This window comes from Bufo bufo, chromosome 3 (assembly GCF_905171765.1).
Source record: "Bufo bufo chromosome 3, aBufBuf1.1, whole genome shotgun sequence".
Classification (NCBI taxonomy): domain Eukaryota; kingdom Metazoa; phylum Chordata; class Amphibia; order Anura; family Bufonidae; genus Bufo; species Bufo bufo.
The window spans coordinates 10,560,881-10,584,031 of NC_053391.1; the positions used below are offsets into that span (position 1 = coordinate 10,560,881).

General features: G+C 43.4%; 1 protein-coding gene across 3 annotated transcripts in view; it reads right to left on the reverse strand.

Annotated features, from left to right (window-relative positions):
* Positions 1-7,958: 7,958 nt before the first annotated feature.
* The window catches only part of LOC120994382 (limbic system associated membrane protein), a 695,952-nt gene continuing 680,759 nt past the window's right edge, over positions 7,959-23,151 (reverse strand). For 2 of the 3 annotated variants that reach the window (XM_040422903.1, XM_040422900.1), the window contains one exon: positions 7,959-11,529. In XM_040422903.1, the coding sequence (XP_040278837.1) occupies positions 11,432-11,529 (98 nt within the window). In that variant the 3' untranslated portion in view covers positions 7,959-11,431. Of the gene's footprint in view, positions 11,530-19,058; positions 19,092-23,151 lie in introns of all 3 variants that reach the window. The other variant, XM_040422902.1, reaches the window with a different exon arrangement.

Sequence of the window (23,151 nt, forward strand, 5' to 3'; positions counted from 1 at the left end):
TTTCTCACTTGCAATATTTCACTTGGGGAACAAAAACATCCTACGAAGAAGAGACGGTAGAATTTTTTATTTTGGCTAATGTTGTCGGATTTAACTATTTACATTTTATTTTTTTCCATCGATAATAACAAAAGAAAAGCAAAAACACAATTTTTTTATTTTTTTTATTGAGAATCCACTAATACCTCATATTGGACCTTTGGGGTGATTTGGAGACACCTGACAATATGTTAGTATGTATGAGTACATAGTGTAGAGATCAGAAAATTTCCTAAAATCGATTTAGGTCAATTTGTCAGAATAAAAAAAAAAAATTGGATCTGGGTACGAATTGATTCTACCCGCATATAACGTACTTTGAATGTCTTTCTCTCTCATCTCCAGAATCAAATTTTTCCTGAAGAAATTCTGATTCTGATAAGTTTTTAGAAAAATTTGGGTTCAATTTTCTCTTTTCGGGTTAAATCTCTAATGTATGTTGTACCTACTATGAAAGGCAACTCTGTTCATCGCTTTTAAGATTGTTCATATGTTTCGTGTTTTTTTGGCCTAACAGACTATCTTTACTTACATTATCCAAAAACTTCATGAACCTTCCCAACCTAGAGGGACGACGGAAAGGATAAAGGGTTGCTTGGGTTTTAAAATGTAGGAAATTCTGAGTTAAAGGGGGGACGAGGTTCAAGACCAGCACCTGATGGGAATTATAATTTTACCACACTTTTATTTTTTATAATACATCTTCATATGGATAAAATTGAGAAAGTAATCCTAAACTACCTCGGGAAGCAATATAGATTCAGAAGCTTCAACATCAAAGTCTGGAGGAGAACGGAGACCAAGCGGCTCATCCTCATATTGCGGCAAACAATTATAAAGTTGTTTCAATAAAAGATAATGTTTCACAACCTCCATGAAATCCAATTACTCCTCTGCAGCCGCAGTTCTGGCTGTTGCCGTCCTACTTGTTATATTACCATTGATTAATTCAATTCATAAAGTGTGATACTCGCAGACTCATTGGAAAAATAAATTACAGCCGGGATGGGTTGGGAACAAATGATTTTCTATTTGCAGCGGACTATTTAGTAAGCAAAATTGGTTATTTTATGTCATGAAGTATTTAGAGCGAAAAATCTGCTGGTTGGTTTATTCCTATTCCAAGGCAATAAATCACTGGCATCAGAATATTATTAACTCTACTGTATATGGGGCACAGAGGTAGCACTGGTGCCTTAAGCAAAATCCCCTGTGCCTCACCAGTATTATAAGAGGCACATTATAATTGGGGATCCAGGTATCCTCTTAAGTGGCACAGAAATCAGTGGATCTGTTTAATAACCAAGATTCAGGTGCAAATACTACTTCTGTACCTTCTATTCCAACCCCCCCCCCCAGTTCCCAAATTTAAGGGTGTTGTATGAGCTTGTCCATTTATGTTATTGCATTTCAGTCCCAAACAATTCTACCGAACAGAGTTGCAAATGGTATATCCAAGAGGTATCACTCTAACATTGCAACATGTATCCAGCAAAACCTTGGACTCTTCTTGCATATAAGACAAAGTTGCGACACTAGGCAAAAACCAGCAGACCCTTTGGGCTGATTGTAACCCATTTAACCTAGTCAGAGGCCAACATTTGCTTTCTCTTATTTACCAGAATACCAGACACGGCTCCAGACGTTTGGCAGTGGTTGTGCCTGTGCAATGTAAGGACCAGCCATTACCAAAATAACAGAGCTGTGTTAACAATGAAGGGGACATGAAACCCACTGAAGCACCACGGCCATCTGAAGTCAGCTAAATAGAAGAGGTTCTGGGAGTCTGACCCCTATGGATTTGATATCGGTAACCTATCTAAGGCCATCAGTTATTCCCAGATCAACCCATTAACTCTAGAAAAGCGACCATTACCAGTCATTTTCTCTCTGCTTTCTATTCCCCCCCCCCTATAATAAGCACAACTCTTGCCCATAGCCTCTGTCTAGTATTCAAGTGAATGCAATACCATTCACAGCCTATAGATAAGAGTGGCATTGTTTCTTAGGGGAAAAAAGCAAAACCTTTTTCTAATCCTAGACAACCATTTTAAATCTACAATAGTCAATATAACTCATAAAGCGGGGAGGGGGATAAGTTAACTCCAGGTGCAAACCTTTTATTTTTTGCTTATGTCATTAATAGTTTGAATTTTAGTTATTTTGTTCTATATTTTTTAAAATTTAAAAATCTTTTATGACATTATTTACTTATTAGTTTTCTTTCCTAAAGTCATTAAAGTTTTGAGGGAAATTATGAATATCAGAACGTGAGTTTAAATCAATGTGGTATCTTTTTAATACTAATCTGAGGCTTTAATAATAAAAAAGTTATATTTGAAGCCTAATATTTCTTTGAGAATAGAAAGTTCAACCATGTATCACAAGACAATACAAAAATGAAGAATAAATCTTTAAGTAATTGGTAAAAATTAAGTCATTTATTTGATGTTTAATCAGTGGTTTCTGATTCTCAGTAGGAATGGCCATTGTAGCGTTTACTGGCTTGAAAAATGAGGTCAGAGTTGTGGTCTAGATAGACCTTAAAATACTGTAACTCTGAATCAGACTTTGTCCATATTTCAGCATCTGCTTTAGTCCTGGAGTATAATGTATTGCTTTCCTGTCTCTGCGGATGCACAGGTCCATCATTATATCTTTTCTTTAATCAATGCTTTATGCACCTTGACCAGATCAGGCTCTAAATTGCTGAGAAAGTCTAAGAACCGTGATTAATGTTTGACTATTAATCTTTGAAGGTAACAGATGTTAAAAGTCTGGTTATGCCAATCTAAATGGCAGATGGAACCATCAATAATGGACTTTTAAAGGTCTAAGAGAACACTCATTTTGACTATTTAGAGTGTGAGTTAATGGTAGGCCCACGATACCTAAATGCTCCTCTTGACCTTTTACCCTATTTGAGCACTTGAAGCTCATTTAACATTCTGGGCAAAATTGTTATATAATGCTATTCCTAGTGCAAGGTGGAGCATGACTCGGAGAGTCAAAGGTCAACGAAGTATTTCCAGGTCATGCTCCTCCCCCACAAGCACTTTGCAAGGCATAACACTACATATCAGTTGTGACCCAAGTGCTTCTTTAAAGAGGTTTTCCAGAATTGTTTAATTACTTATCCTCAGGAAAGGTCATCAATATCAGAGCAGTGAGGGTCCAACTCCCAGCAGTCTCACCACCAATCAGCTGTTTGAAGGAGTTGTGGTGCTTTAATTAGTGCTGCAGCATCCTCTTCACCTGTGACACCATGACCATCAGTCGCTTGGCCCTTCTGCAGCTGAGTCCTGTTCAAGTGAATGTGATTGAGCTACGCATCCACTATATAATGTGCGGCGCTAAGCTTGGTAAACTGTGAGGAGGCTGCAGTGCTTGTCCGAGACTCATGACCCCTGAAAACAGCTGAGCAGCAGGGATGCTGAGAGTTGGACCCTGACTGATCTCATATTGATGACCCAGTCAGACCGGTGGTGACTGCCACCTCTGCACCCCCTATAGCTACATCACTGTGATAACACATAAGGGCTAATAAATAATGTAATACAATCTAAATCAAACCAACTGTATCCCTATTCTATAAACTAAGTCAGATATTGGTTGTTTTTAACATCTACATTCGATGGAGTAGCATTTAAGGTCATTGAATTGTCAAAGTGTTGTGCAATTGTATCTACAAAATTTCACCTACTCAGTGAAAATTACAGCCTAGGATTGCTCCGATTTTTATAACTTTGGCCCGCCCCCTGTAGACCAAAGCTGTTATTATCCATTCGGTTTAGCACTTTGATTATAATGGTCTCAGGAAACAATGCTTCCTATTTTACTGTGCAAGTTTCTATTCTTTATTCTCCTCTGTAATTGTAAATGTATCTTTGATAAAACTGAAATATTCCTCTCTTTTTTTTTTTTAAGTCTAACTACTATAACTAGCACAGAATCCTCGACAAAGAGTCAAAAGACTTTTATGTATAATATTTTTTAAAGCAATTCTAAATCTGAGTAGCGTTCTCTTGGTTTATTCTGCAACATGAATGAGCACAGATTAGACTATTGTGTTCGAAAGTAAGATTCTGTGATGTATATGCTGCATAAACATTGGTAGATGCTCCCGTGTATGTCAAGATTAACACCTTAAATACAGCCTGTGCAATGCTGTCCTTGCTACCAGGTGGTAGCTATGGGGGGTGCCGAGTACCTAGTCATTCTAAGGCTCAAAGGTCGAATGGTGGCCATACACATTATATAGAAGTTTTTTTTACAGCAGTTGGACAAATAAACATCAGATGAATGATCTGTTCACAGACACAGCCATACCCACTTCAGTCCATATTGACCATCACGTTGGCCTAACTGCCCATACATGTTCAATTAATCTGGGCAATAGAAGGAAGATGAATAATCCTGGGAATGTTTTTTCAAAGAAAGATTTTTTGTTCATGAAAGATCTTTCATCAACATTAAACATGGCTGACTTCTTTTGAAACGATACCAGACTGTCATTGGTCAGCTAAAACGATAGTTCATTGTTTAATTTCAATCGGAAGAATGTTTGTTTCGGTTGAAATTGTCTATTTTGATCAACTTTAGACTGTGTATGGCTACCTTAAGGAGGGGCTGAAGTCCCTCTGCTCTATATGAGGAGACCAGTACTAGAAATGTTGTATGATACTTGGGGTGCTCTAATTTAAATTGGGGCCTAGGGACTATAATGTCATCTATGTTAATAGATAAACTTGGGCAAATCAATTTGCTGAGCATGTGGTTAGCGCGATGAACTACCCAAGTTGTTCTGTTGACTGGAAGATTGGATGAACCAGTAGTCAAAAAGAACAAGTAGAGTTTGGTGATCTCTTGACCTAACTCATTTATATGCAAACATTTTCAGGTAGATTTACTCTTTAAGACCCAAGATTCACATGAATATCTTTCAATCACTTGGCCAACAAGAATATAAAACTGACCAGACCTGACCCATAGGAAACTCGACTAATATGTAAGGTTCAGGACCATAAGTCAGTACACATTTACTTTTTTGTAGGCATTTTGGCTACTCTGTTCTTAGCTTCTAGTAAAAGTAACCAAACCACAACACCAAAAATCTCCAATCATTGCATGTTCCTTCCACCACTTTTTAGGTTTCATCCATAAATCAAAACCCAAAGCTAAAAACCCTGGACATTTCGACATATTATATTCTTCTGAACGTCACTTTCTATTTGACTTCAAATAATGTGTTTACCTACAAAAAATTAGGACCTAAAGGGGTTTCCAGGACCCAGGAGGCCCCTGCAAATCCACCTTAGGGGAACATTTGTAACACAATTACCATTCTGATGTTACGAGGATTGGTTGCTCAGGAACCCGGTCACATAGTGCACCTCTTCTGAAAATCTAGCTTCCACCAGCATCACTTTCTTTACCAAATTCCCAGCCTGGGTAATGGATGGGACAATAACTATTGCTCTCACTGGGGCATGTACAGACATCTGAATTCAGTTAATCTCTGCATGCGCCAGGTAGAGCAATAGACTCTGTTCACGGCGCCATAGCCCAGGCTGAGAAACCTGATAAACAAAGTAACATTTTCAGAAGCATGGTGTGACCGGGTTCCCATAAGGAGGATACAGGCAACTTTGGAACGATAAGTATTTTACAAATTTTCTCATAGCGTTGTGCACTGTGTAACTAAGGTGGTTTTGCGGGACATAGCCACTGGTGGTGTAGCCATAGGATAAGCATCTGCCCTCTGAAAACCAGCACAATGAGGGACTGTGGCATTCCTATGAGCATGCTGGCCTCTTCATTGTTTACACAGACACAGTGGCCTGATTGTGCCTGGTGCCATGAGTCAGCCTTTTAATCCCATTCAAGTGAATGAAATGAGCTCCAGCAGAAAGCACAGCTGCCCATATGGTGTCTATGTTCCTATGTAAACAATGGGTGGCCCTTTCAGTAGCATGGAGGTAACTTTATTCTACTTAGGCTACATGCAGACGACTGTGCCATGTTTTGCGGTTTGCAAATTGCAGATCCGCAAAACACTGATGCCTCCCATGAGCATTCCGCAATTTGTGGAACGGAACAGGCCGCCTATTATAGAAATGCCTATTCTTGTCCGTAAAACGGACAAGAATAGGACATGTTCTATTTTTTATTTGGGGCCACGGAATGGAGCAACGGATGTGGACAGAATACAGGGTGCCGTCCACATCATTTGCAGCCCCTTTTGAAGTGAATGGGTCTGCATTTTTTGCGGACCAAAGCAACGGTCGCGTGCATGAGGCCTTATCTTGACCCTCAAGTTGTACCTTCAAGGATCTAACATTAATGAGTTAAACTCCCGGAGAACTCCTTTCAAAAGGTCTAACCAAAATCTGACTGAGAAAACATTCCTGTACAGCTCTTCCTTACTGAAATCCTACTTTATGAACATTTGGGCCAATATTTCTTAGGATGTACAAAAAATTCAAATCTCTCCTCTTGAGGGGCCAATTTTCCGAAGAATACATTTTCCTATATTTGCATATATTCTAAAATTTGTAAAACATCCTACATCTTGAACTTGGATCGGTTCATAGAAGAGGATGTTGACTCCAGATGGATGCCCCAAAAATAAATGTTTAAACGATTGGTCTGATTACTGTATGTGTGAGCATGGCCTGCATTTCTCTTTAAAGTTTAATAATTACCCTCAAGATTTGTCCATTTACAAATAACGATTGTTGATTAAAAGTTGGAAAATTATCACAAATTGCTATTTTGTTTGTTAGAACTGAAACAATTAAATTTATTAAGCAAATTATGATATTTTAAGTCTTCCTTTCCTCCTGAATATTCAGTATTTTATGGTTAGTATGTTGTTTTGGATCCTCCTTTTTGGCTTTATGGCTTTTAAGCATATTTTATGTTTTGTCTGGACCTAAAAATATCAGAAATGAAATAATAAACCGTTCTCTTTCTTATAATTGTGCAATTTTTGTTTGTAATGTAATACGGGCGTAGTCGTGAGATTATGATGACTGAATGGGTATAATTAATTACATCACTCGTTACTCTTTGATTAAAACAATACAATTTACTGGAGATTATGGCAGCATAAGTATTACTCATCATGAATCAGATTATATAGAAAGAATATTCAGATTACATTATCGGGAATACTAGATAACATGTCTCTCAATGCGTCAATGAGTGATTCCATTCGCAAACAATACAGTTAATGGTATCCGGAGAATGTGCAAAAACAGAATTTTCCCCAAGTAGATCTCTATCTGTTTCACCAATCAAATCACTAGTGAAAGGAAGGGGGAGGGGAGTGTCCTATGGAAACAGTGTATAATTCACAATTGTTCTGTGAGTTGTATGACTAGTAACCATTTGCCATAGAGAGCTAAGGGTATAATGGAATGTATTATTGGGTTGGGTTCAAGGGCCATAATGCAGACACATCTTAGCTTCCATATGACGGTATTGCACCTGCCCATAGAGTTTTTGCCGAGCTAAGGGTGACCATTGAAAAAACCTGACCGAACATGTCGAATCGGGTGATGATCTTACATGGGGGCTTCCTGACCCTCCACAGTGACAGATGTCCAGGCAAAGAAGGCCCAGACATGTAGAATTTCAGAAGATATGCCTCTGCAAGAAAGTGGAATCATGGCAGAGTTGGGAGACATAGTTGACATCCGAATAAGCCTTTGAGCTTCAATTACTAATAGATGACAACCTTAATGGGGTATTCAAGCCTGAAATATTTCTCACCTATCCACTAAATGCTTGATCTGTTGGGGTCCAACTATTAAGACCTCCACCGATTGTCTCATTCCTCTCCAGCCATAGGAACACATCAAGGAAGAATCTGAATGGAGCGCTGGTTGGGCATGCACTCTGCCACTCCATTCTGCCTGGAATATTCCTTTAAGTTTTTCTTTCGGTGTAGAACCATGGGGGGGGGGGGGGGGGGGTTGAGGTGTTGAGATCGTAATACAGAAGCTAAGGTGCAGTCGTGTTATGATCATCTGAAAAACTGTCCACTACAAATATTGGGCATTAGTTGAAATTTTGGGTGGAGAATGGTGCAAGACATAAATTTACCAAGAAATGTCTTAGACAAAGCAGACAGTCATGGCGTCTACCTTATAAGACTCAACCCCAAGAGGACCATATGTACAATCATTTAAGTAATGCTTCATTATAATGTCACTTCAAAGGCACTACATACTGAATACAGAGCAAAACCATTTCCCATGGACCTCAAAACTAGTGGATAATAGAGATGACATAAACTTTATTCAATGACAGTTCTACAGCGCAGGAAATATGACGACTCTCGAAAGTAACCCCCTCTACAAATACATTTGTTCTTTCATGCACTGCAAAGAATAACACACGTTTCACAATAGTTACATATATTTAATGTGCATCTAATGTGTGATGTGAACAATTCAGACCTGGCAAGTAGATGCCAAAACGGGAATGGGGGAAGTTCATGGAGGAACAATTGCTGATTCTTATGGACTTGGCCGGCTCAATTCCTCTCTTGCCAAATGTGAAAATACCCACCACTGGGATAAGTTGGACAAATCCATTTGATGGTGAATAGAAGAAAACTTGCAAAGCGTCTCCTACGTTGTGGCCAACACACGAGTCAAAAGGGCAAAACTTAGAGCTGTGCTGGAGTCAAGGTGGAAACACCAATTTAATAGCCATAACTGTAAATTCTGATCCCTCTTGTAGCAGATACTGCCAAAAAATGATCTCTGCACCTTAGCTGATAGACGTGACCATGAGTAAAATAGTCCTTTTCAGGTAAAGTTGATATTTTTCTTCTAAGTAGATTTGGGACTATAACTAGCATTTTCCGTGCTCTGACCACTCATCAAGTAGAGCAGTGACTCAACGGGCCACCAGCTATATCCTACCTCCTCAAGTTACTTCTACTATAAGAAGGAGCCACATTGAATGTATAATAAAACTCTAACTCTATTTCCTATAGGAAGTATAGGGCACAGTCAATATAATAGATACTCTCTTAATCTTTATGAAATTGTTAAAATTGCTTCAAGAACAAATTGAGCATGGGAGATGATGGCTGTGAAATTAAGACCTTAAATCTGGGAACAAACTATTATTACAAGTCAATTTGGGATGTATAGTACTTTGACCATCCAATGAGTAGAGCTTCGACTCCATGAGCCACCAGCTAGGAAGATGTGTCCACCCTTACCCTTTCACAAAACTGGTTAACAACCTCGATTTCTCACAATACAAATTCAGAGCAAAAATTGCAGCATATTAGTCAAAACCTCGACAGGCTTTAGTACACATCACAACCACTGGGTGTTCATATATAGCATAAAAACTCCCAACAGAGTGTCTTGAAATCATGTTTTTTTCTCCTCATGTTAGTCATCTGGGTTACACATCTGAAGATATGCTGATCCAAGAGGCAAGGTAAGGTAGGACACATCTGTACCCCATGTTGTCTAAAACTCCTTACTTTTTCCAATGGTTTGTCTAGGTTTCAATAGGAAATAAGACAGTCAATATGGATTATTCAACTAATAAGTTAATTCAACCAACATCTGCCATGAATATTTATCTGATGGACATCAGAAGTTCAGTGTGGAGTCATCATTAACCACCACGGTCCATGTAAAGAGCTGACTCAAGGGGCCAATGATTTACCATTAAAAAAAATATATATTTTTTTCATCTTACTATATAAAGACAACATAGTTCAAAAACTCTTCCCTAAGCTTCAGGAATATCATCCAATGATCACTTCATGATTGTTGAACTGCTTCCAGGAAGATTTGCCCTCCACCTCTAACTTATATAAGAAGACTCCATCGTACTCTGATAGATATGCGTAAATCACGTCACAACCTCAATACCACACGTCAATGCTACTTATGAGACTATCAGTCTGAGGTATGAAAATGATTTTGTTTTTTAAGAAAAACCCTGTAAAACCAATTTGTTCTCAGCACCCCTTTAATCTGTGTGCCCGAGTCTGCGGCTGAAATAATGCTTGTCTAATGGCCAGGTCATTCCTTTCCCTAAATCTTGTGGTACATGAGTTAAGATGCTAGTTGGAAAAGCCATTGGTGATCTGCAAGGTTCTACGGAGATGGTTTATCGATAAAGCACTCCAGTTGGGTCAAGAGCAATCATTATACAAATTATACCCTATGGCTATTGGTTGGATGCTCTCCTGGTGCCTATAGGCTCCTTACCCTATCATGCAAAAAAAAGTATTTAATAGTGTGGCAACCGGCTCTCTATGAACAAAACCCTGTTTGTTTTTGATATGTGTTAGTGTCCCTACGGCAAGCTTTGCACACACTCACGCACACACACGAGAAGCAGGCAAGAAAAGCAGTCCCTGTAAGATTTGAGCCCAGAAGGGGTTTTAAACCCTTTGCCCCTTTAGTATGTTTTTGTTCAATTCTGGGTGTGCGCTGGTGTGTCTGGTGTACCATCCCGGTTGTCTCTAAAATAGAGAAAAGGAGATGGATTAAACTGTTGAGCATAGAACCCAACATGAGTCATCAGGACAGATATAAGAGTGTTGTGCCTTTTGTGGTGGACCTAGAGGCAAAGGGATTAAACATGGACGCTCAACTTGTGGAGAATGTAGATGTCACGTGGAGGACACCAAGTTCATTGCAGTCAAGTGGTGAAAGACCTCAGAAGGATCAAATTTTACAAAACTAATCTCTCTATCATCATATATATTATCATAGTCATGTGTCCTTAGTAGGGTCAGGCGTTGCCGCCCTAAGTCTCTACAAAAAACCAAGCTCAATGTGATAGCACGTCCTATAGGTAGTGAGGTCATCAAGGTAAAATGCGTGTCCTCCTAGCGTGCCATCTACTGACCACGCAGTCCAGGCGATGCTAGAACCTCTTTGTGGTAGGAGGAACTTGAAAAAGTTTCCTACTCCAAAAAGGCTGAGGGACACCAGAAAATCAGGGTAAATCTTATCGTTAATAAGAGTCCATCGGGAATGAGCGAGAGAGAGAGGCTGGAACACCAGAGATAGACAATTACATGAAAAGAATCTCAAACCGAGAAAAGAAAAAGACAGGAAAAAAATTGAAAACAAAATTTTTACAACATTTCAATGTTCTCAGCGGTAATTGGTTCTTGACACGGATTTCAGTCCCTTCGTCTTGCAGGTTGTTGGTTTTTTGTAGAATTTTCTGGTCTTTGTAATTTTTTTTTTTTAGATTTTTTTTCCCCAATGTATGTTTTTTTTCCATTGCTTCTCAGCACACTTTGTGAAAGAAACAGTCCCGTCTCTCTCTCCTCCTCTCCCGTATTACTTTTTTCTGTATTTTCTTTTTTTTTTTCTTGTATATATGTATTTTATTAACATTTGCAAATTAGGCAGAAGAGGGAAATAGCCATTAGCCAGATGGAAGCAGCCAGGCTGGTGGATCCATTGTCTGCTATCACCGTTCCAGGTCCTAGTAGAACATCAGAAAAAAGAGAGAAGGTCATTGGAAATATCTAGATAAAACGTATCAAATATCAGCAATGCAAAACTTATTTGATGCCTAATGGTTTATTCCTTAAAAAAATCTCAGCTTGCATGTGTGCTGCCACTTCGTTTTAAAGTCTATGGGACTGACCGATGTTCGGCCACGTCCGTCATTCCCATAGTAGGACACATGACCAATGCTCCATTTAAAGGGGACCCATTAAGACCTCCACCAATCGAACTGTAGATAGGGTTAGCTGTGAATGGATGGATAACAGACCCTGAGCGCGAGGTCTCGCGCTCAGGGTCTGTTATCCATCCATTCCCCATGTCTTCAGGTACGTCCTGCGTTTAGTACAGCCTGGCATCCCCATAGGGCACTCCCATATGTATCCATAGTGGGTCCTGTATTCTCAGGTTTATCTTGCCATTTTTTTGAGATCTAGATAGTTACTCTTACTGAGGGTTCACTGTCATATTGGTCAGTGTTGTTGCCTATGTATTTTGGGATGTGTGGGATAGCTCATGGTCAACCAGGTACGATCTTTTGTACCTATTGCACATAGCCCCATTGTGGCGATTATTTTTGTGCCATTTTGGCTGTCCCAGAGCTAAATCCCCAGTTCATTGGCTTTACGACCCTGTGGCTCATTTTGCACAGGTCGATAGGTGTATGGATTGGTGTTGCATCTCCCTTTGCTTTTCTGTATACTGTATACCATCCTGTTGTTTCCCCATACTTTATATTTTATAATAAATGATATTTTGGTACATTACTTCCACTTGCTTGTTTTAGTCTATTCTGGATACTGTACAAGTGGTAATTGTAGCTGTCTAGTTTGACAGAGAGGCCTTTGTGTAGGTTTAACAGGACAGGACAAACAGAGAGTGCGAGAGATGCTGAGAGAGAGAGTGCGCGAGAGGGCGATGCTGAAAGAGAGATGCTGAGAGTGCGAGAGATGCTGAGAGAGAGAGTGCGAGAGATGCTGAGAGAGAGATGCAGAGAGAGAGAGATGCTGAAAGAGAGATGCTGAGAGAGAGATGCAGAGAGAGAGAGAGATGCTGAGAGAGAGAGTGAGAGAGAGGGCGATGCTGAAAGAGAGATGCGGAGAGTGCGAGAGATGCTGAGAGAGAGAGTGCGAGAGATGCTGAGAGAGAGATGCAGAGAGAGAGAGATGCTGAAAGAGAGATGCTGAGAGTGTGAGAGATGCTGAGAGAGAGATGCAGAGAGAGAGAGAGATGCTGAGAGAGAGAGTGAGAGAGAGGGCGATGCTGAAAGAGAGAGAGATGCTGAGAGAGAGAGAGTGCGATGCTGAAAGAGAGATGCTGAGAGTGCGAGAGATGCTGAGAGAGAGAGATGCTGAGAGAGAGATGCAGAGAGAGAGAGAGAGAGATGCTGAGAGAGAGCGATGCTGAGAGAGAGAGATGCTGAGAGAGAGAGAGATGCTGAGAGAGAGAGATGCTGAGAGAGAGATGCTGAGAGAGATGCTGAGAGAGAGATGCAGAGAGAGAGAGAGATGCAGAGAGAGAGAGATGCTGAGAGAGAGATGCTGAGAGAGAGAGAGATGCTGAGAGAGAGATGCAGAGAGAGAGAGAGAGAGAGCGATGCTGAGAGAGAGTGATGCTGAGAGAGAGCAATGCTGAGAGAGAGCAATGCTGAGAGAGAGCAATGCTGAGAGAGATGCTGAGAGAGAGATGCAGAGAGAGAGAGATGCTGAGAGAGAGAGATGCTGAGAGAGAGATGCTGAGAGAGAGATATGCTGAGAGAGAGAAATGCTGAGAGAGATGCTGAGAGAGAGATGCAGAGAGAGAGAGAGCGATGCAGAGAGAGAGATGCAGAGAGAGAGAGAGAGATGCTGAGAGAGAGAGAGATGCTGAGAGAGAGCAATGCTGAGAGAGATACAGAGAGAGAGAGAGAGATGCCAAGAGAGAGAGTGCGAGAGATGCTGAGAGAGAGAGATTCTGAGAGAGAGATGCTGAGAGAGAGAGAGATCTATCATCTTTTCTGCTTGGTGGTCACTCCACTACTGTCAGTCCTCATTCAGATGTGGAGGTCTGATGATCAGCAGATGTTCTCCAGGGTCCTATTTATCCGCCTCATCCAATCAATGAGACCACTGACTGGAGATGTGATTACATGGATGCTGGAACGGGGGATGGATCTCAACCAGAGACTGTAATACATGTAATCTAGCAGATTATAGCACGGTCCTGGTGCCATGGAATAGAGAGGACAGGACAACCCAGTGAAGGGGGTGCACCAGATGAGACACGTCCTGCACCCCCCACCGGATCTCCACATCAGGCTCCATGTGTAGACGTAGGAGCTAAAACTGGGCCCGGAGGGCGCTGACCACCATCGATAAGATGTCTGATTTATTACAGTAAAACGCAGTTCAAATGAAATAACAGCAGATGCAACGCGTTTCAGAGGTGGCCTGCCTCCCTCTTCATATACCAGTGCCTCCCTCTTCATATACCACTGCCTCCCTCTTCATATACCACTGCCTCCCTCTTCATATACCAGTGCCTCCCTCATATACCAGTGCCTCCCTCTTCATATACCAGTGCCTCCCTCTTCATATACCAGTGCCTCCCTCTTCATATACCACTGCCTCCCTCATATACCACTGCCTCCCTCTTTATATACCAGTGCCTCCCTCTTCATATACCACTGCCTCCCTCTTCATATACCAGTGCCTCCCTCATATACCAGTGCCTCCCTCTTCATATACCAGTGCCTCCCTCTTCATATACCAGTGCCTCCCTCTTCATATACCACTGCCTCCCTCTTTATATACCAGTGCCTCCCTCTTCATATACCAGTGCCTCCTTCAGACACCAGTGCCTCCCTCTTCAGATACCAGTGCCTCCCTCTTCATATACCAGTGCCTCCCTCTTCATATACCAGTGCCTCCTTCTTCAGACACCAGTGCCTCCCTCTTCATATACCAGTGCCCCCATCTTCATATACCAGTGCCTCCCTCTTCAGATACCAGTGCCTCCCTCTTCATATACCAGTGCCTCCCTCTTCATATACCAGTGCCTCCCTCTTCATATACCAGTGCCTCCCTCTTCAGATAGCAGTGCCTCCCTCTTCATATACCAGTGCCTCCCTCTTCATATACCAGTTCCTCCCTCTTCATATACCAGTGCCTCCTTCTTCATATACTAGTGCCTCCATCTTCCAATACCAGTGCCTACTTCTTCATATACCAGTGCCTCCCTCTTCATATACCAGTGCCTCCCTCTTCATATACCAGTGCCTCCCTCTTCATATACCAGTGCCTCCCTCTTTATATACCAGTGCCTCCATCTTCCAATACCAGTGCCTACTTCTTCATATACCAGTTTCTCCCTCTTCATATACCAGTGCCTCCCTCTTCAGATACCAGTGCCTCTCTCTTCATATACCAGTGCCTCCCTCTTCATATACCAGTGCCTCCCTCTTCAGATACCAGTGCCTCCCTCTTCATATACCAGTGCCTCCCTCTTCAGATACCAGTGCCTCCCTCTTCAGATACCAGTGCCTCCCTCTTCATATACCAGTGCCTCCCTCTTCATATACCAGTGCCTCCCTCTTCATATACCAGTGCCTCCATCTTCCAATACCAGTGCCTACTTCTTCATATACCAGTTTCTCCCTCTTCATATACCAGTGCCTCCTTCTTCATATACCAGTGCCTCCACATTCCAATACCAGTGCCTACTTCTTCATATACCAGTGCCTCCTTCTTCAGTTACCAGTGCCTCCCTCTTCATATACCAGTGCCTCCTTCTTCAGTTACCAGTGCCTCCCTCTTCATATACCAGTGCCTCCTTCTTCAGTTACCAGTGCCTCCCTCTTCATATACCAGTGCCTCCTTCTTCAGTTACCAGCGCCTCCCTCTTCATATACCAGTGCCTCCCTCTTCATATACCAGTGCCTCCCTCTTCATATACCAGTGCCTCCCTCTTCAGATACCAGTGCCTCCCTCTTCATATACCAGTGCCTCCCTCTTCATATACCAGTGCCTCCCTCTTCATATACCAGTGCCTCCCTCTTTATATACCAGTGCCTCCCTCTTCAGATACCAGTGCCTCCCTCTTCAGATACCAGTGCCTCCCTCTTCAGATACCAGTGCCTCCCTCTTCAGATACCAGTGCCTCCTTCTTCAGATACCAGCGCCTCTTTCTTCACATACCAGGAGGAAGCAGGCCGCCTCTGAAACGCGTCCTGCCTGCTGCCATTTTAGTTATTTGTATTTGAAGGTAATATAAGTTACTTTACTCATGGTGGACTTCGCCCTTGTGACCCATTTTTCACATCTACGTCTCCACAGGTTGCGGTACAGCAGCTCGGACCCTTCCACTTTAATAGAGCTGCAATACCTCAACCAGCCTCTGCACAGGTGTGGCGCTATCTCTGGAAGAAAGTACTCATTATGGGGCCCATTTATGTACTGATATACGCCACTTTTGAGGCTTATATTAATAGCAGATTTTGTTGTAAGTCATTTTGCGACAAAATCGGTGACTTTTTCCGACAGGTCTACAAAAAGGGGACGTGGTGCGCGCAGGAAAGAGAGCGCGCGCCGGCAGCTCGGTCTCATTCAACGCTTTCTAGAAAATGGCTTAAGCATACAACCGCAAAGGAGCCGACATAGATTGTGGATTGTCGCACGGCCTTGTGTGGTACGTAGTGTGTGTGTCCTATGTGTATGTATGGGTATGTGTGCATCATGTGTCCTACGTGTACACGTGTCCGCGTGTCCTATGTGTATGTATGGGTATGTGTGCATCATGTGTCCTACGTGTACACGTGTCCGCGTGTCCTATGTGTATGTATGGGTATGTGTGCATCATGTGTCCTACGTGTACACGTGTCCGTGTGTCCTATGTGTATGTATGTGTGCGTCATGTGTCCTACGTGTACACGTGTCCGCGTGTCCTATGTGTATGTGTGCGTCATGTGTCCTACGTGTACATCATGTGTCCTATGTGTATGTATGGGTATGTGTGCGTCATGTGTCCTACGTGTACACGTGTCCGCGTGTCCTATGTGTATGTGTGCATCATGTGTCCTACGTGTACATCATGTGTCCTATGTGTATGTATGGGTATGTGTGCATCATGTGTCCTACGTGTACATCATGTGTCCTATGTGTATGTATGGGTATGTGTGCGTCATGTGTCCTACGTGTACACGTGTCCGCGTGTCCTATGTGTATGTGTGCGTCATGTGTCCTACGTGTACATCATGTGTCCTATGTGTATGTATGGGTATGTGTACATCATGTGTCCAGCGAGCAGCGACCAGACGCCCGTGACAGAGAACGCGCACTCCCTACAATCTCCCCCTCCTTGTTCCTCCGCGAGAGCGAGAGACCGTCATACGCTGCAGAATCAATAGCGGACAGCCCTGCGCTCCACAGAGCATCTGTATGATGTGAGGCATGAGGCACCACATACCTCACACTCATTGCTCCCCGGTAAAGCTACATTATGCAACAGAACATTGCTCGTAAGTTTCTTAGTAACTAATGAGTTTTTGAGGCATGAGGCGCCTCATGCCTCCATAACGTAATCCAAAGAGGAACACTATGGGGGTAAATATGTGGAAAGATGGGCTTGTATTGGGCCTTGGGCTATTCAGGGGGCTTCTGATGAGCAACGGTCTGCAAGACATCTGCGCTTAAGGGGCGCTTTTCAAAATCTGCCCGAAAAATACAAAAACAAAAAATCTGATAAAACAAAAGTGAACCCTGATTGCTGATTTGGAGGCTTAATCAGGTCCTGCTGGAAGTGGCGACTAAATCTCCATATCATCTAGAGGGTTCGTAGGTTACGGGCGGATTTATACCATTTAATAAGGCTCGGCGTATTCTATCAGCCCCTTATTAATATGCGTCTCCTAATTATACAGGAGCAGAGTATTCACAGGTGTCTGCTGCCACCCGCTGGACAGAGTGTGGAATTACACTGCTGCTGTAACCAGCTCTATAGGCTGTAACGGGGCGATACCGTATGATGGGGGGACGTAGAGCACTGGCTCCAGCATAACCCCACTGTACAGAGGCACCATACAGTGACACGTATGTTACAGCCGACACTGCCACGTGCATAACAACCCCACAGGTTTCATCGCTCCATTATAAGACAACTTGTACCGTAGAATAATACCACACGTCAGTGATTGACGCTTTCTGAACCATTTCTGAACCATTTCAGATCATATATGAGATGTATTAACAGGAAGAGCTTGTGATCTCCCATAAAAGCAGCTCATCCCACTCCTGAAACATTCTGTGCTGCTGTGAGGATTCAGCCCCTTCTACTATGTATAGTCTGAGACCTTACAAAAGATCCGCGCACGGTCCTCTCCAGAAATCCTCTGTGCTGCTGGAGACCCTGCCCCTTCCACTATGTGACTCTCAGTCTGTGACCTCCACAAGATCAACACACTCCTCTTCTGAAATCCTCTGTGCTGCTGGGGACCCTGCTCCTTCCACTATGTAACTCTCATCCTGTGACCTCTACAAGATCAGCACACTCCTCTCCTGAAATCCTCTGTGCTGCTGGGGACCCTGCTCCTTCCACTATGTAACTCTCAGCCTGTGACCTCCACAGGATCAGCACACTCCTCTCCTGAAATCCTCTGTGCTGCTGGAAGGTCTCTGCTCCTTCCACTATGTAACTCTCCTCCTGTGACCTCTACAAGATCAGCACACTCCTCTTCTGAAATCCTCTGTGCTGCTGGGGACCCTGCTCCTTCCACTATGTGACTCTCAGACTGTGATCCCCACAAGATCAGCACACTCCTCTCCTGAAATCCTCTGTGCTGCTGGGAGGACCCTGCTCCTTCCAGTATGTAACTCTCATCCTGTGACCTCCACAAGATCAGCACACTCCTCTCCTGAAATCCTCTGTGTTGCTGGGAGGACCCTGCTCCTTCCACTATGTAACTCTCAGCCTGTGACCTCCACAGGATCAGCACACTCCTCTCCTGAAATCCTCTGTGCTGCTGGACACCCTGCTCCTTCCACTATGTAACTCTCCATGTGACCTCCCATAAGATCAGCATTCTCCTCTCCTGAAATCCTCTGTGCTGCTGGGGACCCTGCTCCTTCGACTATGTGACTCTCAGACTGTGATCCCCACAAGATCAGCCCACTCCTCTCCTGAAATCCTCTGTGCTGCTGGGAGGACCCTGCTCCTTCCACTATGTAACTCTCACCCTGTGACCTCCACATGATCAGCACACTCCTTTCCTGAAATCCTCTGTGCTGCCGGGAGGACCCTGCTCCTTCCACTATGTAACTCTCCATGTGACCTCCCATAAGATCAGCATACTCCTCTCCTGAAATCCTCTGTGCTTCTGGGGACTTTGTTCCTATGTAACTCTCAGCCTGTCATCTCCCATAGAGACAGACAGTTCTGAATTAACCCCTCGCTAGGATGGTCACTTTGCCTCTTAAAGGCACCAGAAGGACAGGCATAGAGGAGCAGACAGGGGGCGCTCTCATCGTACAATACCTTTCTGCTTGAAGCGGCTGCTGCTGTCTCTTTCTAGAAGGGAAACAGGCATCAGATCGTTATTTTCCGTCAGTACTGCAGCGATGGGTTAATGGGTTAGTGATGGTTAGCCGTTACATGAAATGGTTAATTACTAAGCACCCAGATGTGGATGGAGGAGCCGGTCCTGGAGAAGCTTCGCACTATAAATGGTGGGGGGCCTCAGGTTTGTACCTATATTAATGTGCAGGGGGTGACAATAGAGGCTCCTGGGGGCCCAAGGACCTGGATGATGCAGAGTCCAGCAGGTGGCGCTGCCTCACTGCACCCTATGGCCACCGAGCAACAGGAAGCCATTAAATAACCTCCAAATCTTTCTCCCTCTCTCTGTGTATAGTAACACCAAAATATAGCGGTATATAATGTGCACACCACGTGCAGTACATACCGCCACGTGCCACTGCTACAGTCACCGGCTTATCAAAGGGTCGGCTCTGTATAGTGAAAAGTACTATTCACCGTTTTCAAGATCTCTGCTTGCTGCAAATGAATAGGAACATTCTTACTTAGAGTCAAAGCTAATTCTACTGTCAGCTGAGAGACTGTTACAATTGTATCCCTTCTCCTGGGACATTGCTACAATGCATCAGCCTGGAGCTAGAATACAAGTGTAACAAACCCTCAGCTGGGAGAAATAGAAGGTCTATGAGCCTCTGAATGTAAACAAAAATGTTCCCGTTCACTGACAGCAAGCATCTTTAGAAATGAAAAGACAAAAAGCTGCAGAATCTTGCATTATGGGATGATCACAGATGTAGGGTAATCCCTGCAGTATGCAGATGCTGCCATCAAGTGGCCATTTGTGGGTATTACAGACACCCTAGAAAAACAGCATATAAAAATGAAGACTGACATTGAATCTAATGCAAGGGTTTCTTTCACCAGTAACAAATACTCAGTTTGCAGCATATGAACTGCGACTGAATACCCCAACGAAAGTGGAGTGGCGTGTTGGCGCCCCCCTGGCACTCCTATTTTCTTAGGTTCAGCCATGAACATTAAAAGCGTCTGTAAAGTCCTCTGTTTGGATAGTAAAGGCCTCATGCACACGACCGTATGTGTTTTGCAGTGCGCAAAAACGGATCCACAAAAAATACAGATGATGCCCGTGTGCATTCTGTATTTTGCAGAACGGAACAGCTGGCCCCTAATAGAGGTGTCCTATCCTTGTCCGTAATGCAGACAATAATAGGACATGTTACACGAACATACACAAATAAAATGCACACGGAGTAATTCAGTTTTTTTTTTTTGCAGACCCATTGAAATGAATAGTTCCGCATACGGTCTGCAAAAAAAACAAAAAACGGAACGGACACGGGTGCATTGATTTATGCAAAACACATTTAGATAAATGGGAAAATCTCAAAAATGTCTGGAAAAAATCTGCCGCATGTGAATTCGCCCCAAGGTTTTTTCCTGCTACATCATTGAATTCTACAGTAAGTTCCATAGAGCTCTGTGCGCCATGATATCATTACCCCCCCCCCCCACCGCCCCTCCCCCAGTATGGATGGTACAGCAAATGGTAAATTATAATGAAAGTCTATTTGTCAGCCCCCGGCTGGCACATAGAAGAGACTGACGACAAGAGCGCCGGGAGCCTCAGCTCTGTCTAATGGGGCAGCGATAATGCAAATGGGATCTGTCGGTACTACACATCATTAAATGTCTTCAGGGGACGTGCGGCCGGTGGTCCTCCACCAGACAACGTCTCCTACTGATCCTCGAGGTGCTAACGATAAGGGAACACGGGGTCCCCGTCACCCCCGGGCGGCTGAGGAGCTGGAGCATGATGGTGCGGTGGCTGCAGGGACGAGGACTCCTCATATCTCCACCACGGTGGTCACAGAGCGAGACCGACCTCCGCTGGAAGGATGGGGGCAGTAGTAATCTGTGGCTCCTCCAAGAACTTCTAGTTGAGACAACTTCCAGTTCCGAGAACTTAAAGCTATGGACAACTTTGGAGTCAATTTTTTTTATTATTGAATTGTACTTATTTTGAGCTAAAATAATTTTTTTCAATTGGTCCTTATAAAAAAATATGGAATCCTTTTTTCTGTACAGAGCTGAGATGCTCTACTAGTGCCTGTGGAATTTTTGTCTTTTCCGTCATCTGAGGAGCTGACGGACTCCTTATCTCTGACATTATCAACATTTATTATAGCTCAGTCCTTATCCTACTGATAAGAATGTGGCTTACATAAGTGTTTATGAGCTCTCAGTAGTTTAGAGATGAGGGTAATTAGATGACCAGCACAAAGTGAAAGTACCAATCACGCAGCTAGAAAAACAGTTAGCCCTTTGTGACAGAACAGCTCAATATTTTTAATAAAGGCCAATTGAAAATATGATTTTTAACCAAAAATAAGTTAAAAGCAATCATAAAAAATGGATTCCAAAGGTGTCCATAGCCTTTAAAGGGGTTTTCCCATTTGTACATTCCATCATTTTCTAATTGATGGGGGTCTGGTTGCCAGGACCCCCATAATCCCCAGGGTGAAGGGTGTGAGTTTAGCACTGTGCCTCCTTCACTTGCAAGAGGGGTGAAACAAAGTGCACCCCAAGAAAAGTTTGCATAAAGCACCGATGCCATGAATTACCATTGACAAGGCTGAACTGTTGCTATACTGTGTGCCAGGGGCGTTGCTAGGTTAAAACATTCAGGGCCTGGGCACCTGATGTTCTGTCCCAGGGCCCGAATGTCCTGCCTGCCAGCTAGATAGAACTGTAAGTCCTCAGGACTACAATACAATTGAATCTAATGCACTGGAAGATCTAAAAGGACCTGTGGTGACATCACAGGTCATGTGACCAATAAAACAGGCAGTGGTTGAGAAGGACCTCCGATGATGTCACCATCATGTGACCAGTGCAGGAGAGGACGGCAGTGAAGAGGAGAAGAAGCTGTGGTGATGTCTGCTACCTGAGGAGAGGTAAATAAAGGGAGAGGCAGAGCAATGCTGGGAGTTGTGGTTATTTAACTGGGACTGTATGTTAGGGCTGAAGGGAGGGAAGTTATTTACATGGGACTGAAAGTTGAGGGGGTGATGTTATTTACATGGGACTGTATGTTGAAGGCAGCTGGGGAGGGGGTGATGTTCTTTACATGGAACTGTATGTTGGAGGTGGCAGGGGAGAGGGTCATGTTGATTACATGGGACTGTATGTTGATGGTGGCTGAAGGAGGGAGTGATGTTATTTACATGGGACTGTATGTTCGAGGCAGCTGTGGGAGGGAGTGATGGTATTTACATGGGACTGTATGTTGGAGGCGGGGCTGTGGGAGGGAGTGATGGTATTTACATGGGACTGTATGTTGGAGGCGGCTGTGGGAGGGAGTGATGTTATTTACATGGGACTGTATGTTGGAGGCGGCTGTGGGAGTGATGGTATTTACATAGGAATGTATTTTGGAGGGGGCTGTGGGAGGGAGTGATGTTATTTACATGGGACTGTATGTTGGAGGCGGCTGTGAGAGGGAGTGATGTTATTTACATGGGACTGTATGTTGGAGGCGGGGCTGTGGGAAGGAGTGATGGTATTTACATGGGACTGTATGTTGGAGGCGGCTGTGGGAGGGAGTGATGTTATTTACATGGGACTGTATGTTTGAGGCGGCTGTGGGAGGGAGTGATGTTATTTACATAGGAATGTATTTTGGAGGGGGCAGGAGAGATAGTGTGATGTTATTTACATGGGACTGTATGGTGGAGAGAGGAATATACTGTAACTACAGGGGGCCTTTACATGCTGTATTATATCTCCCAGCACTTAAAGAGCACCTCTCAGCAGGATCAACCCTATTTAAACAGGTACTCTGTCTGGTAGTGTTGATCACACTGATTAAAATGATAGCAGTCTTGTAAAAATTGGTTGTGGCTTTCCCAAGAGAAATAAAAAAGACTTTTATTCTTTATACAAATGCAGCGCACTGTGGGGGTGTGGTCAGCACTGGAAAGCTGTGTGGCTAGGCCCCGCCCCCTCGGTGCACTGAAGCCCTCGTCCCTCATTTGCACAATGAATAATAACTTTTTTTTTTTCAGGAAAGCTG